General features: G+C 51.4%; 1 protein-coding gene across 2 annotated transcripts in view; it reads left to right on the top strand.

Moving 5' to 3' along the window:
• Nucleotides 1-7,693: 7,693 nt before the first annotated feature.
• FAT4 (FAT atypical cadherin 4) overlaps nucleotides 7,694-13,122 on the top strand; it is a 191,528-nt gene continuing 186,099 nt past the window's right edge. For both annotated transcript variants that reach the window (XR_008576942.1, XM_054824527.1), the window contains exon 1: nucleotides 7,694-12,994. Coding sequence is in view for 1 of the 2 variants with exons in the window: in XM_054824527.1 (XP_054680502.1) it covers nucleotides 7,715-12,994 (5,280 nt within the window). In the remaining variant the exon portion in view is untranslated. The remainder of the gene's footprint in view (nucleotides 12,995-13,122) is intronic.

Here is a 13,122-nt window from a genome sequence, read left to right as displayed (position 1 = left end):
AGCCCCGTGACAGTGTTTATCAAAAGGTCCTGGGCAGCGCTGAGGATGATGATGCGAGTCCCAGGGACCCAACTCTCCCTCTTCTCCAGGAGTCCTAGCAATTGTGTATCTTCACATTTACACATTTTAAAATGTCTTTCAACCGATGACGTGTGGACCTCGGGACATGGTGAACGACTCCTGAAGGTCCCCATGGAAGGCAATTGTGGAAAAGCAACCCTCTTGCAGGAGGTTTAAGTTATCTGCAGTTATACCGCTGCCTCGCTTGCTCTTGGCTACAGGCTGCCTTGTGCTACTTCTAACTCGCCTGTCAACTCACCGTACTCAGACCTCCGTTTTATGCAGAATAAGAATGAAAAGGTTATCCTCAATACCTAAGGATTTAAATTGACATTTTTCTGCCTCGATGATGGCTAAACTGCATCCTGAGAAAAATGCTATAATATTTCATTCCTATAACACCAAAGAGAAAGCAATGGAGCAAAGGTGTTTTCCACTGTATCTGCCCCTCATTGAAATACAAAATTGCGTTACAACTTTGAAGTTAGTAAAAGAAGAAAAAGCTTGGTAGAAGAACCAGAGAGGATTAGATTTACTCAATCATCAAACAGATGCTGCACCTGCTTAAGAAAGAAATGTCTCAAATGAGGCAGAGGAATAAGACAAATAAATCCATTTTCAGGGAAAAAGCTAGGAAAATATTCTAAGAAATCAAGAAACCGAATGAAAAGGTGAGAAATTCTTATCCTTTGCAACTGTACGTTTAACAGAATGCAATTGATAAAACCCAGATTTGCCATCAAGTCTTGTACTGGGACAGTCACAATTTTATTACAAGCCCTAGACTTTCCCATTACCCTGCTAGTCTAGGGCCTGAAATAACACTTTGGGGGGAAGCAGATTCCAATCTGTGTCTGTGATAAACCAGTCTGAAGCCTGATCTCTTGGGCTGCTTTGAGGATGTTCACAATTCTCGAGCAATTTGGTTGTCATAGCACCTCCAATAAAGTCCTGCCAGAACATAGAAATGTCACCTCTGAGGGGTTTTATAGGCCAATAAAACAAGCTGGCTTGGACTGGCATCGAGACATGGAATATAGGATTTAACAACAAATAAAAAATTGTCAAATGTTGCTTTACATGAATAATGACAAGACTGGTCCTGTGGTAAAAGCTCCTGGAAAAACTCACACTAGTCCACTGATGAGGAAAACATTTGTTTTCTTCAAACACGCACACAAAAAAAGAGAGAAATATAACAAAAAGCAATATTTACTGTACAAGTCAAGAACCATAGCTCTCATCCTGGCTGCTGTAAAATGATACAGCTTCACAAAACCCTGGCGAGCTACGTAACTGGAAATCTACTCCATCCTGCCTGAAATCATTCCCTTCCCAAAACTGACACGCAAAAATGAAGTTAATTCCGCCAAGTAAAAGGAGGGTAGACAATTGACCTCAAACATGGACATCTACAAATGCAACTTAAACCCTAACCCTAGTATCAAGTGCTAGTTTAGACACCTATATCATATTTTGAGATACTGACTTACTGACTTTCTACTTAACGTTGAGACTACAAGGCAGGGTGGGTGGCTTGAAGAAATGACTGATATATGTTGATACAAGTATGTGCTTTCGATTTTGACGGAGGTATAATTCTTCCAGGAAAGCAAAGATTTTTGTTAACTGCTTTCAATGGTCTGAAAGGTCTCCTCTTATACAGTGTATAATTTGCCTCTTTTCCTGGCATCTGCTGGCTGGGTACAGTAATGTCAGCACAGCAGCTACAATGGATTCTGTGCATTAAACCCCCCCCCAAAAAACCAATATTAGAATAATTCTTGGCTTCCAGGACCTGGAATGCTCATTTTAAACAAATCCTTGAATATATCAATGAAATACTAAAAGACAGTCAAATATTACTACTACACATTTACACAGACTGGAGGGGACAGACTGGTTAGTCTGTCGTGTGTCGTACCATCACGGGAGGCTCCTGTGGTGCGCAAGCACAGAATTAAAGCAATGAATGCCAGGCTGGCTTGGAACGTATTTAAAAATAGGATTTCTCCAAGAAACAAACAAATCTAATAAAGTTGAGTTTGATATTGGTTTTGTGAGTAGCGATACTAGGGTTTTTTACAGTATTTAACTGAACGCCATAGGAATCCTGATGAAACACCCCCGCTCAGAGAGCAGTCTGTGCTCAATACACCAACACGAGGGGACTGATAGACCTAAAAAAATGACTTAATGAGTTAGCCGCATTCTGTTAAGGTGTTTTTAGTGGCTCTGCCAGGAACCACTTGGTCTTGGTCAAATACCATTCCAGATCTTTATCAATGGTCTAGAAGGATATAAAATTAGTTCTGATAAAAACATCGGCCGACAGCAAAACGTGTGGCGTAGCGAAACGATGAGCCAGTTGTTCAGAGGAATTTATGAATGCTTTTTGTCTGAGATACAGCACACACCATATGCAAACACAAAAATGAGGGGTAACGTCCCCAGCCAAGCTGCGTTATTGGTTGTCTTGACCTACCGGGAAGCTGAACTCAGACCACAGTGCATTTTAATACTGCATGAAGTTGCGTTATAGGAACACCGAGAGGGTAGCTGTTGGTGTAGCTCCACGACACGCTAAGATTTTTTTAAAAGATATCTGCCTAATTTCCTGACTACAAAGCTCTGCAGCGCAGTGCCGACGAGAAGTCAATGGATTTGATTGCTGCACGTAGGAGTACAGGAATATCTTCCTGGAGCCGTGTGGTGACATTTCCTTTATGTATCATGCTAGTGAAATTAGAAACTGCTTCCTGGGAAGACCTAGGAAGGCATCTTCTGAACAGCTTCCAGCTCCACCACGTGCCCTTGCTGGGATGACATTGGGCAGGTGAGAAGATCAAGTTCTTCCTGAAAGGACTCTGATGATTCTGTGATCACCTACAGAGCCCAGCTTCATTTAGGTTGGAAAAGACCTTGAAGATCATTGAGTCCAAGCGTAATGATGTAAGCGTGGGCAGGATTCCAGCTGCCTGCGAGGAATAATGAAGATGCCCAACGCCAAGCCCCGCGTTACTCAGGAGTACGGCGCATCAGACAGGGCTTTTGTGGTCTCGCCTTCAGCCCATCAAACGCAAAGCACCGAAACCTACCTGCCGGATCTGCTGGATTCGTAACCGGTTCCTATTCTGGCTGCAGAATAAAGTCATCTGCCTGTCGTACTATCTGATTATAAGCCTGGGACCTCTGAGGACTGTGTGAGATAACAAGTACGCATCCAATTTTCATTTAGCTTGCACAGGAAGAAAATGTGCTTCAAAACTAATTTTATTTCCTATAACACTTTTCATTTCATTCATCAGCCCTCCGCTTGCTTCTGTACTTTCCGTGCCTTCCGGCACAACATTTCAGCAGCATCGTTGGCCACTTTAGGCAAAACAGCATTGGAAACACATTAAACGTGACAGCCAGATGTGTCGATCTGTTGACGCTGGACACTATGAGGTCACTATTAAGACATTGCAGTGGAGTGTGAGCTGGACGGTGTTGGGATTAGATTGCTTTTTCTGTATCTGGAGGTGAAAGCCTGATGAAGTGTCGGGCTGTGTTATCAACAGAGCTGTAGGCAAGACGAAAAGTGCAAAATGACCTTTTCTTCGCTTTATTTCCGTTCTTACAAGTTATGAGTGGTGGAACACTTCCTAGCACAGCCTTAACCGTGTCTCAATGTATTTGCGTTAATCTAAAAGGGGTCAAAACTCTACCTGTGCTTATGCTGATGCAGCACCACAGTAATTCCACCGACACGAGCAGAGCTACTCCGGACTTAGGCTAAGGCAACGTGAAGTAGAAGCGGGCTTAGGATGTGTCTCTGCCGTGGTTTACTCACAGGCTCTGAGAACTGCAAAGAGGATACAGTTCTACATGTATAGTTTCAGGGAAGAATCTGGGGAGTTTCCCTGAGTTTTAAGACCTCTCTTCTTTTTTTTTCTTCTCTCTATTACCCTCATGCTAAGCAAAAAACCAGTGACACGTGACAAGCACATCTGAATCTTCATATAAACAAATTGTTTGCCTTTCAGGGAGCAAAATTAGGGGCAGTGACAGAGGAGAGAATGGATCCCGAGGGATTTACCACGCTGTTCCGTTAACTCATTTGAAACACATCTCGCTGACAGTACCAGTGACAGCACAGGGAGGTTTCTGTCGGTTTATATCTGCCATAGGTGCTTCAATTTCAATAGATTTTTTTTTCCTTAGCCATTAATTTTTTTTTTTCAAAAGCAAAAAGGAATAAAGTAAAATTGTTGTTCTTAAAACATCTCCTAACTTTGGCTAAGTTTGACAGAGAAGCTCACATTAAAAATATAATACAGCTGCAATAAGAATGTTATAAAAAAATTTTGCCCAAGATTGTTTTGGTAACTGAAAATTGGCTGTAAAATTTTATAGAATTTCCTGTAAACATTTTGATTAAAACCCCCCCACTTTCTGAATCCTATGAAATGGAATTTTGACATATCAAAATGCTTCAGGAATTTGAGAGTTGGGTTTGTTCTTTTGTGAGTGTCTTGTATCTGGAAATCCATGGAGGATAGCTTTACATCGATGGATACAACAGGCTTAAGTAAATTCCGTCTCTGAAACAACTTGCTGATATTTACAGTCATCATATTAGATCGGCGATATAATTCCAAATATTAAATTACAAGGCCTGTAAACGAGCACGGAGAGATCGTTTGCTTTATTATCATATGCGAGTTGCAAAGTTTTGCAGCGTATCATTCGTGTTAATACGGTGCAAGGGGTACGCATCACAGTTCGGGTATTTGATATTGGCAGGCGTTATTCGCGAGTGTCTCGAATAGTGTAAACCTGGTGCTCTAAAACCTGTTGTCTAGATAGTCTGATGTCTTCTGGGTATTCTCTTTTCCTGGATTTTATGCATTTTGCTTACCTCAGATGTACAGCATTTACAAGGCTGATGGTGAGGGTTTGTATATTTGAATTTCCCTACTTTTGTAGTAGCATTTTTAATTTTGACGTTTGTGAGAAGAGCCCAGAGGAAAGCGCCAAGTGTGGGCACAGAAAAGCTTGAACAAAGCTTTAACGCTTGCTTCTGACCAATTCATCACCGAATAGACCAAAGTCCTTCCGGGGGGTGTCGGAATGCCCACCGCGTTTCTCAGTGCTCCGTTTTCGACTTGGAGCTCAAATTTAGCTGGCAGATTTGAAAAATCTCAGGTGCTGAGAAAAAACTCCAGTGATTAAGCCGTGGCGAATGCTTGAGAAGTTATTCTAACTGAGGCTGACGTTAACTTACGTTGCTCATCCTCCGCCTCCACCCCATACACTCTTTTTTTCTTTCCCAACGCAGTATTACCGTTGTTTTCCGCTGACTCTAAACACCTCATTTAAACTGGGGGCATCTTTATAACACAAATAGAGAAGCCACCCAGACACGCAGGGCTGCCTTTCGAGAAGAGCCGGTGAATTGCTCGCTGCAGGCAAGGGTCGATGCACGCCTGTAGATGGAGTTAAATATCAAAGAACCCGTGCAGCCCTTAACAGCGTTACAGACGCGACCCACCATCCCTTCTCAGTCGTGGCATCGGTTTCCTGCCTTGCGCTACGAACGGTTTGTAGATAAATTTGCTATCTCCTGCCGAACCAACGAGCGCGGCTAGAAAAAGCAGAGCGCTTTCAGGCACAAAAGTCCTTCTCCGGGTCGGTAGCAGACACTGAGAAGCGCAAAACTAAATCCAGGCTGAGGACAGCTGCGTCTGAGAAGAGAGGTGCCCCGCGATAATGGCGCTGGCATGGGGTGGCCACGCAGGGAGCTGGGCACCGCGCTTCCCAACCGCACCGGCCCACGGTGTCGGGACCAGCCGTGGGTGTGCGGCTCCATTGCCTAAAGGAAAGGGGGATCTGCGGGGGCTAATGGCCTGAAGTCTCTCTTTGGGTTAGATGACACTAGCGTCCAAGGACGGGAACCACTGCTTCTTCCTTACTAACCGCTTCCAGGCAAGGCTCCGGCTCATGTTTATTTGATCTCCCTTTTTTCATCGTATCCTGGGGAAAAGGGGGGGAGCAAACCGCCTTTGACACCTTATGCTCACAGTTCTTCCAACTCCGCATTACTCATACACTCTCCTCATTTCTTTTCACCTAACTTCCCTCTTCTCTTACTTTTCCATGTTGGAAAAACGACTGCCAGGTTCACTAACGACCTCACAAGGATAAATAAACTCTGTATTTGCCGATTTGTGACACGGCTGCACTGGATTTACCTCGCCAGCTTAATTGCTGCCTACAGGTTGGTCGAGCGCCGTGTTTACATCCGTGCTTGCATTTAAAGGTTAACGAATTCAAAAATCAGACTTTTGCTTCCGCAGGCGGACGGGATGAGGGCTTCCCGGGTCGCTCAAAGGCGGCACTGCTGTTTCGGGACGAAGCCAGCTGCGGGCTCTCGGCCGGGCGCAGATCTCTGCCAGACCGAGGATGCAGTTCGCATCTGATGCTCCTGCATCCGTGGGGTGCTTCACCGTTCCCCCCGCCGCCCGGGGAGGCGAGGACCGGACCCCCCCCTCCCCAGCCGCCGGTTGCCGGGCCGGGCGGCGGGACGCGGGGCAGCAGAGGGCGCTCCCGGCCCGCGCGTGGAGCACGGCGGCGGGGCTGGCGGGGCGGGGGGCTGCCCACCCCCACGCTGCCCACCCCCGCGGTGCCCACCCCCGCGGTGCCCACCCCCGCGGTGCCGCGTCGCTACGCGTACGTGGAAGCGCATGGCCGCACAGCGGAGCATCTTCCCGGGGATAACGTGTCTCGGCCGCCGCGCAGCCGAGAAGTTCCTTCAAGAGCCGCTTTGAAAATAAGAGGCGGCGCAGCGCCCGCCGCCACGTCCCTCGGTGTGCGGGGCAGGCGCTCCGCTCCGCCCCGGCCCGACCGGGGGGGTCCCCGCCGCCCCGACTCCCTCCCCACCCCACGCAAGACCGAAAGCCTGTCGGCGGGGAGCCAAGCCTCCCTCCCGGGGCGGACGGACGGGCATCCCCCCCCACATCGGCGGCCTCCTCCCCCCGGTGCAGCGGCGGGGGGGGGGGGGTTACGGGGACCCCCAGGTGCGCGGGGCGGCGGGGCCCCCGCCGGGCGGGGCGGGGCGGTGGGCGGGGCGGCGGTGGGCGGGGCGGCCAATGGGAGGCCGAGGGGGGAGCCGGCCCCGGGCGTCAAGAGGGAAGGGAGCAATGAGCGCCGGGCAAAGTTGGGGCCGGGCGGCGGCAGAGCGCCGCGGCCGTGGATTACAAACCCGGCGGCGCCCCGCATCGCCGCTGAGCGCCCGGGCATGGTGGCGGGCCGGCGGCCGCTGAGGAGCGGCGGAGCGCGGGGCTCCCGGCGGTAGCGACGGCGGCTGCTGAGCGGCGATGCGGCGCGGCGCCCCCGGCCGCCCCCCAGCCCCGGAGCGGCGGCGGCGGCGGCAGGAGCGGCGGCGGCAGCGGCAGAGCGCCCCGTGAGCGCGGCGCGCCGGCGGGTCTGCTCCCGTCCGTGGCGGGGCAGGGCGAACGGAGCCTCCGCGGGTGAGGAGAGAGGGAGGGAAGCGGGGAGCGGTCGGGGCGGCTGCGGGGGGAGGTGGACCCCCGGGGGGCCCCGCCGAGAGCAGCGGCGCCGGCCCCCCCCCCCGCCTTCCCGCCTTGGGGCGCCGTCCCCCCGGGGCGCCATGGGCCGCCCCCCCGCCGTCCGCGGGGCCCCGCTGCTGCTGTCGCTGCTGCTGCTGCTGCTGCCGCTGGGCGCCGCCGCGGAGCCCCGCCAGGTCTTCCAGGTGCTGGAGGAGCAGCCGCCCGGCACCTGGGTGGGCACCATCGCCACCCGCCCCGGGTTCACCTACCGCCTGAGCGAGCACCATGCCCTCTTCGCCATCAACGCCACCTCGGGCGCCCTGCACACCCGCGCCACCATCGACCGCGAGAGCCTGGCCAGCGACGTGGTGGACCTGGTGGTGCTCTCCAGCCAGCCCACCTACCCCAGCGAGGTGCGGGTCCTGGTGCTCGACCTCAACGACAACGCGCCCGTCTTCCCTGACCCCTCCATCGTGGTGACTTTCAAGGAGGACACGGGCAGCGGGCGCCAGCTCATCCTGGACACAGCCACTGACGCCGACAGCGGCACTAACGGCGTAGACCATGGCTCCTATCGCATTGTGGCTGGCAACGAGGAGGGGCGTTTCCGGCTCAACATCACCCTCAACCCCAGCGGCGAAGGAGCTTTCTTGCACCTGGTTTCCCGGGGTGGGCTGGACCGGGAGGCCACCCCCACCTACCAGCTGTTGGTGCAAGTGGAGGACAAGGGCGAGCCCCGGCGGCAGGGGTACCTTCAGGTCAACGTCACCGTCCAGGATATCAACGACAACCCACCCATCTTCAGCCAGACTCTTTACCAGGCACGGGTGCCTGAGGATGCGCCTGTTGGGGCCAGCGTTCTCCAGGTGGCCGCGGCTGATGCTGATGAAGGCACCAATGCTGACATCCGCTACCGCCTGGAAGGAGGTGATGGCGGTGGCGGTGGTGGGGAGGGGGCTGGCAGCCTCCCGTTTGAGGTGGACCCTGAGAGCGGGGTGATCCGCATCCGGGAGCGCTTGGACTACGAGGTGCGCCAGCAGTACTCCCTGACGGTGCAGGCCATGGACCGAGGGGTGCCGGCGCTGAGCGGCCGGGCCGAGGCCCTCATCCGCCTGCTCGACGTCAATGACAACGAGCCCCGGGTGAAATTTCGCTATTTCCCGGCCACCTCACGCTTTGCCTCCGTGGATGAGAACGCGGCCCCTGGCACGGTGGTGGCCCTGCTGACGGTGAGCGACGCTGACTCGCCTGCAGCCAACGGGAACATCTCTGTGTCGATCCTGGCGGGAAATGAGCAGCGGCACTTTGAGGTGCACAGCAGTAAGGTACCCAACCTCAGCCTTATCAAGGTGGCAGCAGCGTTGGACCGGGAGCGCATCCCAGCCTATAACCTTACGGTGGCTGTGGCCGATAACTACGGGGCTCTGCCGCCACCCCCGGGCTCCCCAACTTCTTCCCTCTCCCCCGATGGGGCAGTGGCGGCTCCCGTGAGCCGCTCGTCGGTAGCTAGCCTGGTGATATTTGTGAATGACATTAACGACCACCCCCCAGTCTTCGGGCAGTCGGTCTACATGGTGAACATCAGTGAGGAGGTGCCGCTGGGCAGCTACGTGCGGGGCTTGAGTGCCACGGACCGTGACTCGGGCCTCAACGCCAACCTCAAATACAGCATCGTCTCCGGCAACGAGCTTGGCTGGTTTCGCATCAGTGAGCACAGCGGGCTGGTCACCACGGCCGGCCCCGAGGGTGGCTCCGCCGGGCATGCTGTGGGCACGTCCATCTCTAGCGGGCTGGACCGGGAGACTGCTTCTCAGGTGGTGCTCAACATCAGCGCCCGTGACCAGGGGGTGCAGCCCAAGTTCTCCTACGCACAGCTGGTGGTGACCATCCTGGATGTCAATGACAACAAACCTCGCTTCAGTCAGCCTGAGGGCTACCAGGTGTCCCTGGCTGAAAACTCCCCGTCAGGAACTGAGCTGCTGGTCCTGAGCGCCACTGATGGGGACCTGGGGGACAATGGGACCGTCCGCTTCTCCCTGCAGGAAGCTGAGCCGGCGCTGGCAGCGGTTGGCCCCTCCTCGGTGACCCCTCGACGGATCTTTCGCTTGGATCCCGTGTCAGGCAAGCTCAGCACCATCTCGCAGCTGGACCGGGAGGATCAGGCTCACTTCTCCCTGCAGGTCCTGGCCACTGATTTAGGCTCTCCTCCCCTTTCCTCGATAGCCCGAGTTAACGTGAGTCTCCTGGATGTGAACGACAATAGCCCCGTGTTTTACCCCGTTCAGTATTTTGCACATATCCAAGAGAACGAGCCAGCCGGAACCTACGTGACTACAGTGTCTGCCACGGACCCTGATCTGGGACCCAATGGGACGGTCAAGTACAGCATCTCAGCTGGAGACACCTCCAGATTTCAGGTCCATGGTCAGACAGGGGTCATCACGACCAAAATAGCCCTTGACAGGGAGGAGAAAACTGCTTACCAGTTGCAGATTGTGGCCACTGATGGTGGCCATCTTCAGTCGCAGAATCAAGCCATTGTCACCATCACTGTCTTGGACACCCAGGACAATCCCCCCGTTTTCAGCCAAGGCGTGTACAGTTTTGTTGTCTTTGAAAATGTTGCCCTAGGTTACCACGTAGGTACTGTTTTTGCTTCCACCATGGACCTCAACACCAACATCAGTTATCTTATTACGACGGGCGACCAAAGGGGCATGTTTGCCATCAACAGAGTGACGGGGCAGATCACCACAGCCAGCGTTATTGACAGGGAGGAACAAGCATTTTACCAGCTGAAGGTGGTCGCTAGTGGTGGGGCGATAACTGGAGATGCTGTGGTCAATATAACTGTCAAAGATTTAAATGACAATTCCCCACACTTTATTCAGGCGGTGGAAAGTGTAAATGTGGTTGAAAACTGGAAAGCTGGGCATACCATATTCCAGGCCAAAGCTCTTGATCCTGACGAAGGTGTTAATGGCGTGGTCCTTTACAGCCTTAAGCAAAACCCAAGGGGCTTGTTTTCAATAAATGAACAAACGGGGGCCATAAGCTTAACAGGGCCACTCGACATAAACGCTGGGTCTTACCAGGTTGAAATCCTGGCCTCGGATATGGGGGTGCCACAGCTGTCCTCTAACTTTATCCTGACTGTCTCTGTCCATGATGTAAATGATAACCCGCCTGTGTTCGACCAGCTTTCCTATGAAATTACTATTTTGGAGTCGGAGCCTGTGAATTCCAGGTTCTTTAGGGTGCAGGCTTCCGACAAAGACTCGGGAGTGAACGGTGAAATAGCTTATAGTATAATTGAAGGAAATACTGGGGATGCCTTTGGCATATTCCCAGATGGTCAGCTGTATATAAAAAGTGAACTGGACCGTGAACTTCAGGAAAGATATATTTTACTGGTTGTTGCCTCTGATAGGGCAGTAGAACCACTCAATGCTACTGTGAACGTTACCGTAATTCTGGAGGATGTAAATGATAATAGGCCCCTGTTCAACAGTACCAACTATGTATTTTATTTTGAAGAGGAGCAGAGAGGTGGATCGTACGTAGGTAAAATAAATGCTGTAGATAAAGACTTTGGGCCAAACGGGGAAGTCAGGTATTCATTTGAGCATATGCAGCCAGATTTTGAGCTGAACACGGTAACTGGGGAAATAAGAAGCACTCACCAGTTTGACAGAGAAGCTCTTATGAGGCAAAGGGGAGCTGCAGTGTTTAGTCTCACGGTGATAGCAACAGATCAGGGGTTGCCAAAGCCTCTAAAGGATCAGGCAACCGTACAAATCTACATGAAAGACATCAATGATAACGCCCCCAAATTTTTAAAAGATCTCTACCAAGCTACTATATCTGAATTGGCAGCGAATCTGACACAGGTTCTGAGAGTTTCCGCCTCAGATGTTGATGAAGGGGTTAATGGACTGATTCACTACTCTGTAATCAAGGGAAATGAAGAAAACCAGTTTGCAATAGATAGTAGCACAGGCCAAGTGACCTTAGTAGGCAAACTAGATCATGAAGCTACTGCGTTGTATTCACTTGTCATCCAAGCGGTAGACTCTGGAGTGGTTTCCCTAAGCTCAACTTGCATGTTGAGCATTGATGTATTGGATGAAAATGACAACAGTCCTTCCTTCCCTAAATCAACCTTGTTGGTGGATGTCTTGGAAAATATGAGAGTTGGTGAACTTGTGTCATCTGTCACTGCCACTGATTCTGATTCGGGTGACAATGCTGACCTCCACTATAGCATTACGGGGACAAACAATCACGGGACCTTTAGCATCAGTCCCAACACCGGTAGTATTTTTCTTGCAAAGAAACTGGACTTTGAGACGCAATCTCTGTATAAGCTAAATATAACAGCAAAAGACCAAGGAAGGCCACCACGGTCATCTACAATGTCAGTGGTCATACACGTTAGGGATTTTAATGACAACCCTCCTAATTTTCCTCCGGGGGACATCTTTAAATCTATTGTTGAGAACGTTCCTGTTGGTAGCTCTGTCATTTCTGTGACTGCTCATGATCCAGATGCGGATATTAATGGGCAGCTAACGTATGCAATCATTCAACAGATGCCGAGGGGTAATCATTTCCGTATAGATGAAGTGAGAGGGACGATATTTACCAATGCTGAAATAGATCGTGAGTTTGCTAATCTCTTTGAGTTAACAGTCAAAGCCACCGATCAGGCTGTTCCTGTGGAGTCCAGGCGATTTGCTTTGAAGAATGTGACCATTTTAGTGACGGATCAAAATGACAATGTTCCCGTGTTCATATCGCAAAATGCTCTCGCAGCTGACCCCTCGGTTTTGATCGGTTCGATCCTAACGACAATTGTTGCTGCAGATCCTGACGAGGGCGCCAACGGAGAAGTGGAATATGAAATAATCAACGGAGATACCGAAACCTTCATTGTGGATCGCTACAGCGGAGATTTAAGAGTAGCGTCAGCTTTGGTGCCTTCTCAGCTCATATACAATCTCATAGTTTCTGCCACGGATCTTGGCCCTGAAAGGAGAAAATCCACCACCGAGATGACTATAATCCTGCAAGGGGTTGACGGGCCTGTCTTCACTCAGCCAAAATACATCACCATCTTAAAAGAAGGCGAGCCTATCGGGACAAACGTGATCTCTATCGAAGCAGCGAGTCCACGGGGCTCCGAAGCTCAGGTGGAATATTACATCGTATCCGTCCGATGCGAAGATAAGCGCCTCGGGCGCCTCTTCACCATCGGGCGCCATACTGGTGTCATCCAGACCGCTGCCATTTTGGACAGGGAGCAAGGAGCGCGTCTCTACTTGGTGGATGTTTACGCCATTGAAAAGTCATCTGTTTTGCCCCGCACGCAAAGAGCAGAGGTAAAGCTTTTATTCAGTAACTATTTACCTGTTTGCATTCTAAAGGAGCCATTTTGTGTATTTGTTGTTAGCTGTTTTACGGAGGGTAGTGCACAGCAGAAGACCTGAGGGCTGAGTCTGCTGATTTG

The sequence above is a fragment of the Grus americana genome, chromosome 4, assembly GCF_028858705.1.
Source record: "Grus americana isolate bGruAme1 chromosome 4, bGruAme1.mat, whole genome shotgun sequence".
Lineage (NCBI taxonomy): Eukaryota > Metazoa > Chordata > Aves > Gruiformes > Gruidae > Grus > Grus americana.
The sequence above is the reverse complement of the archived record's forward strand: the minus strand, read 5'-3'. Positions and strand labels throughout refer to the sequence as shown.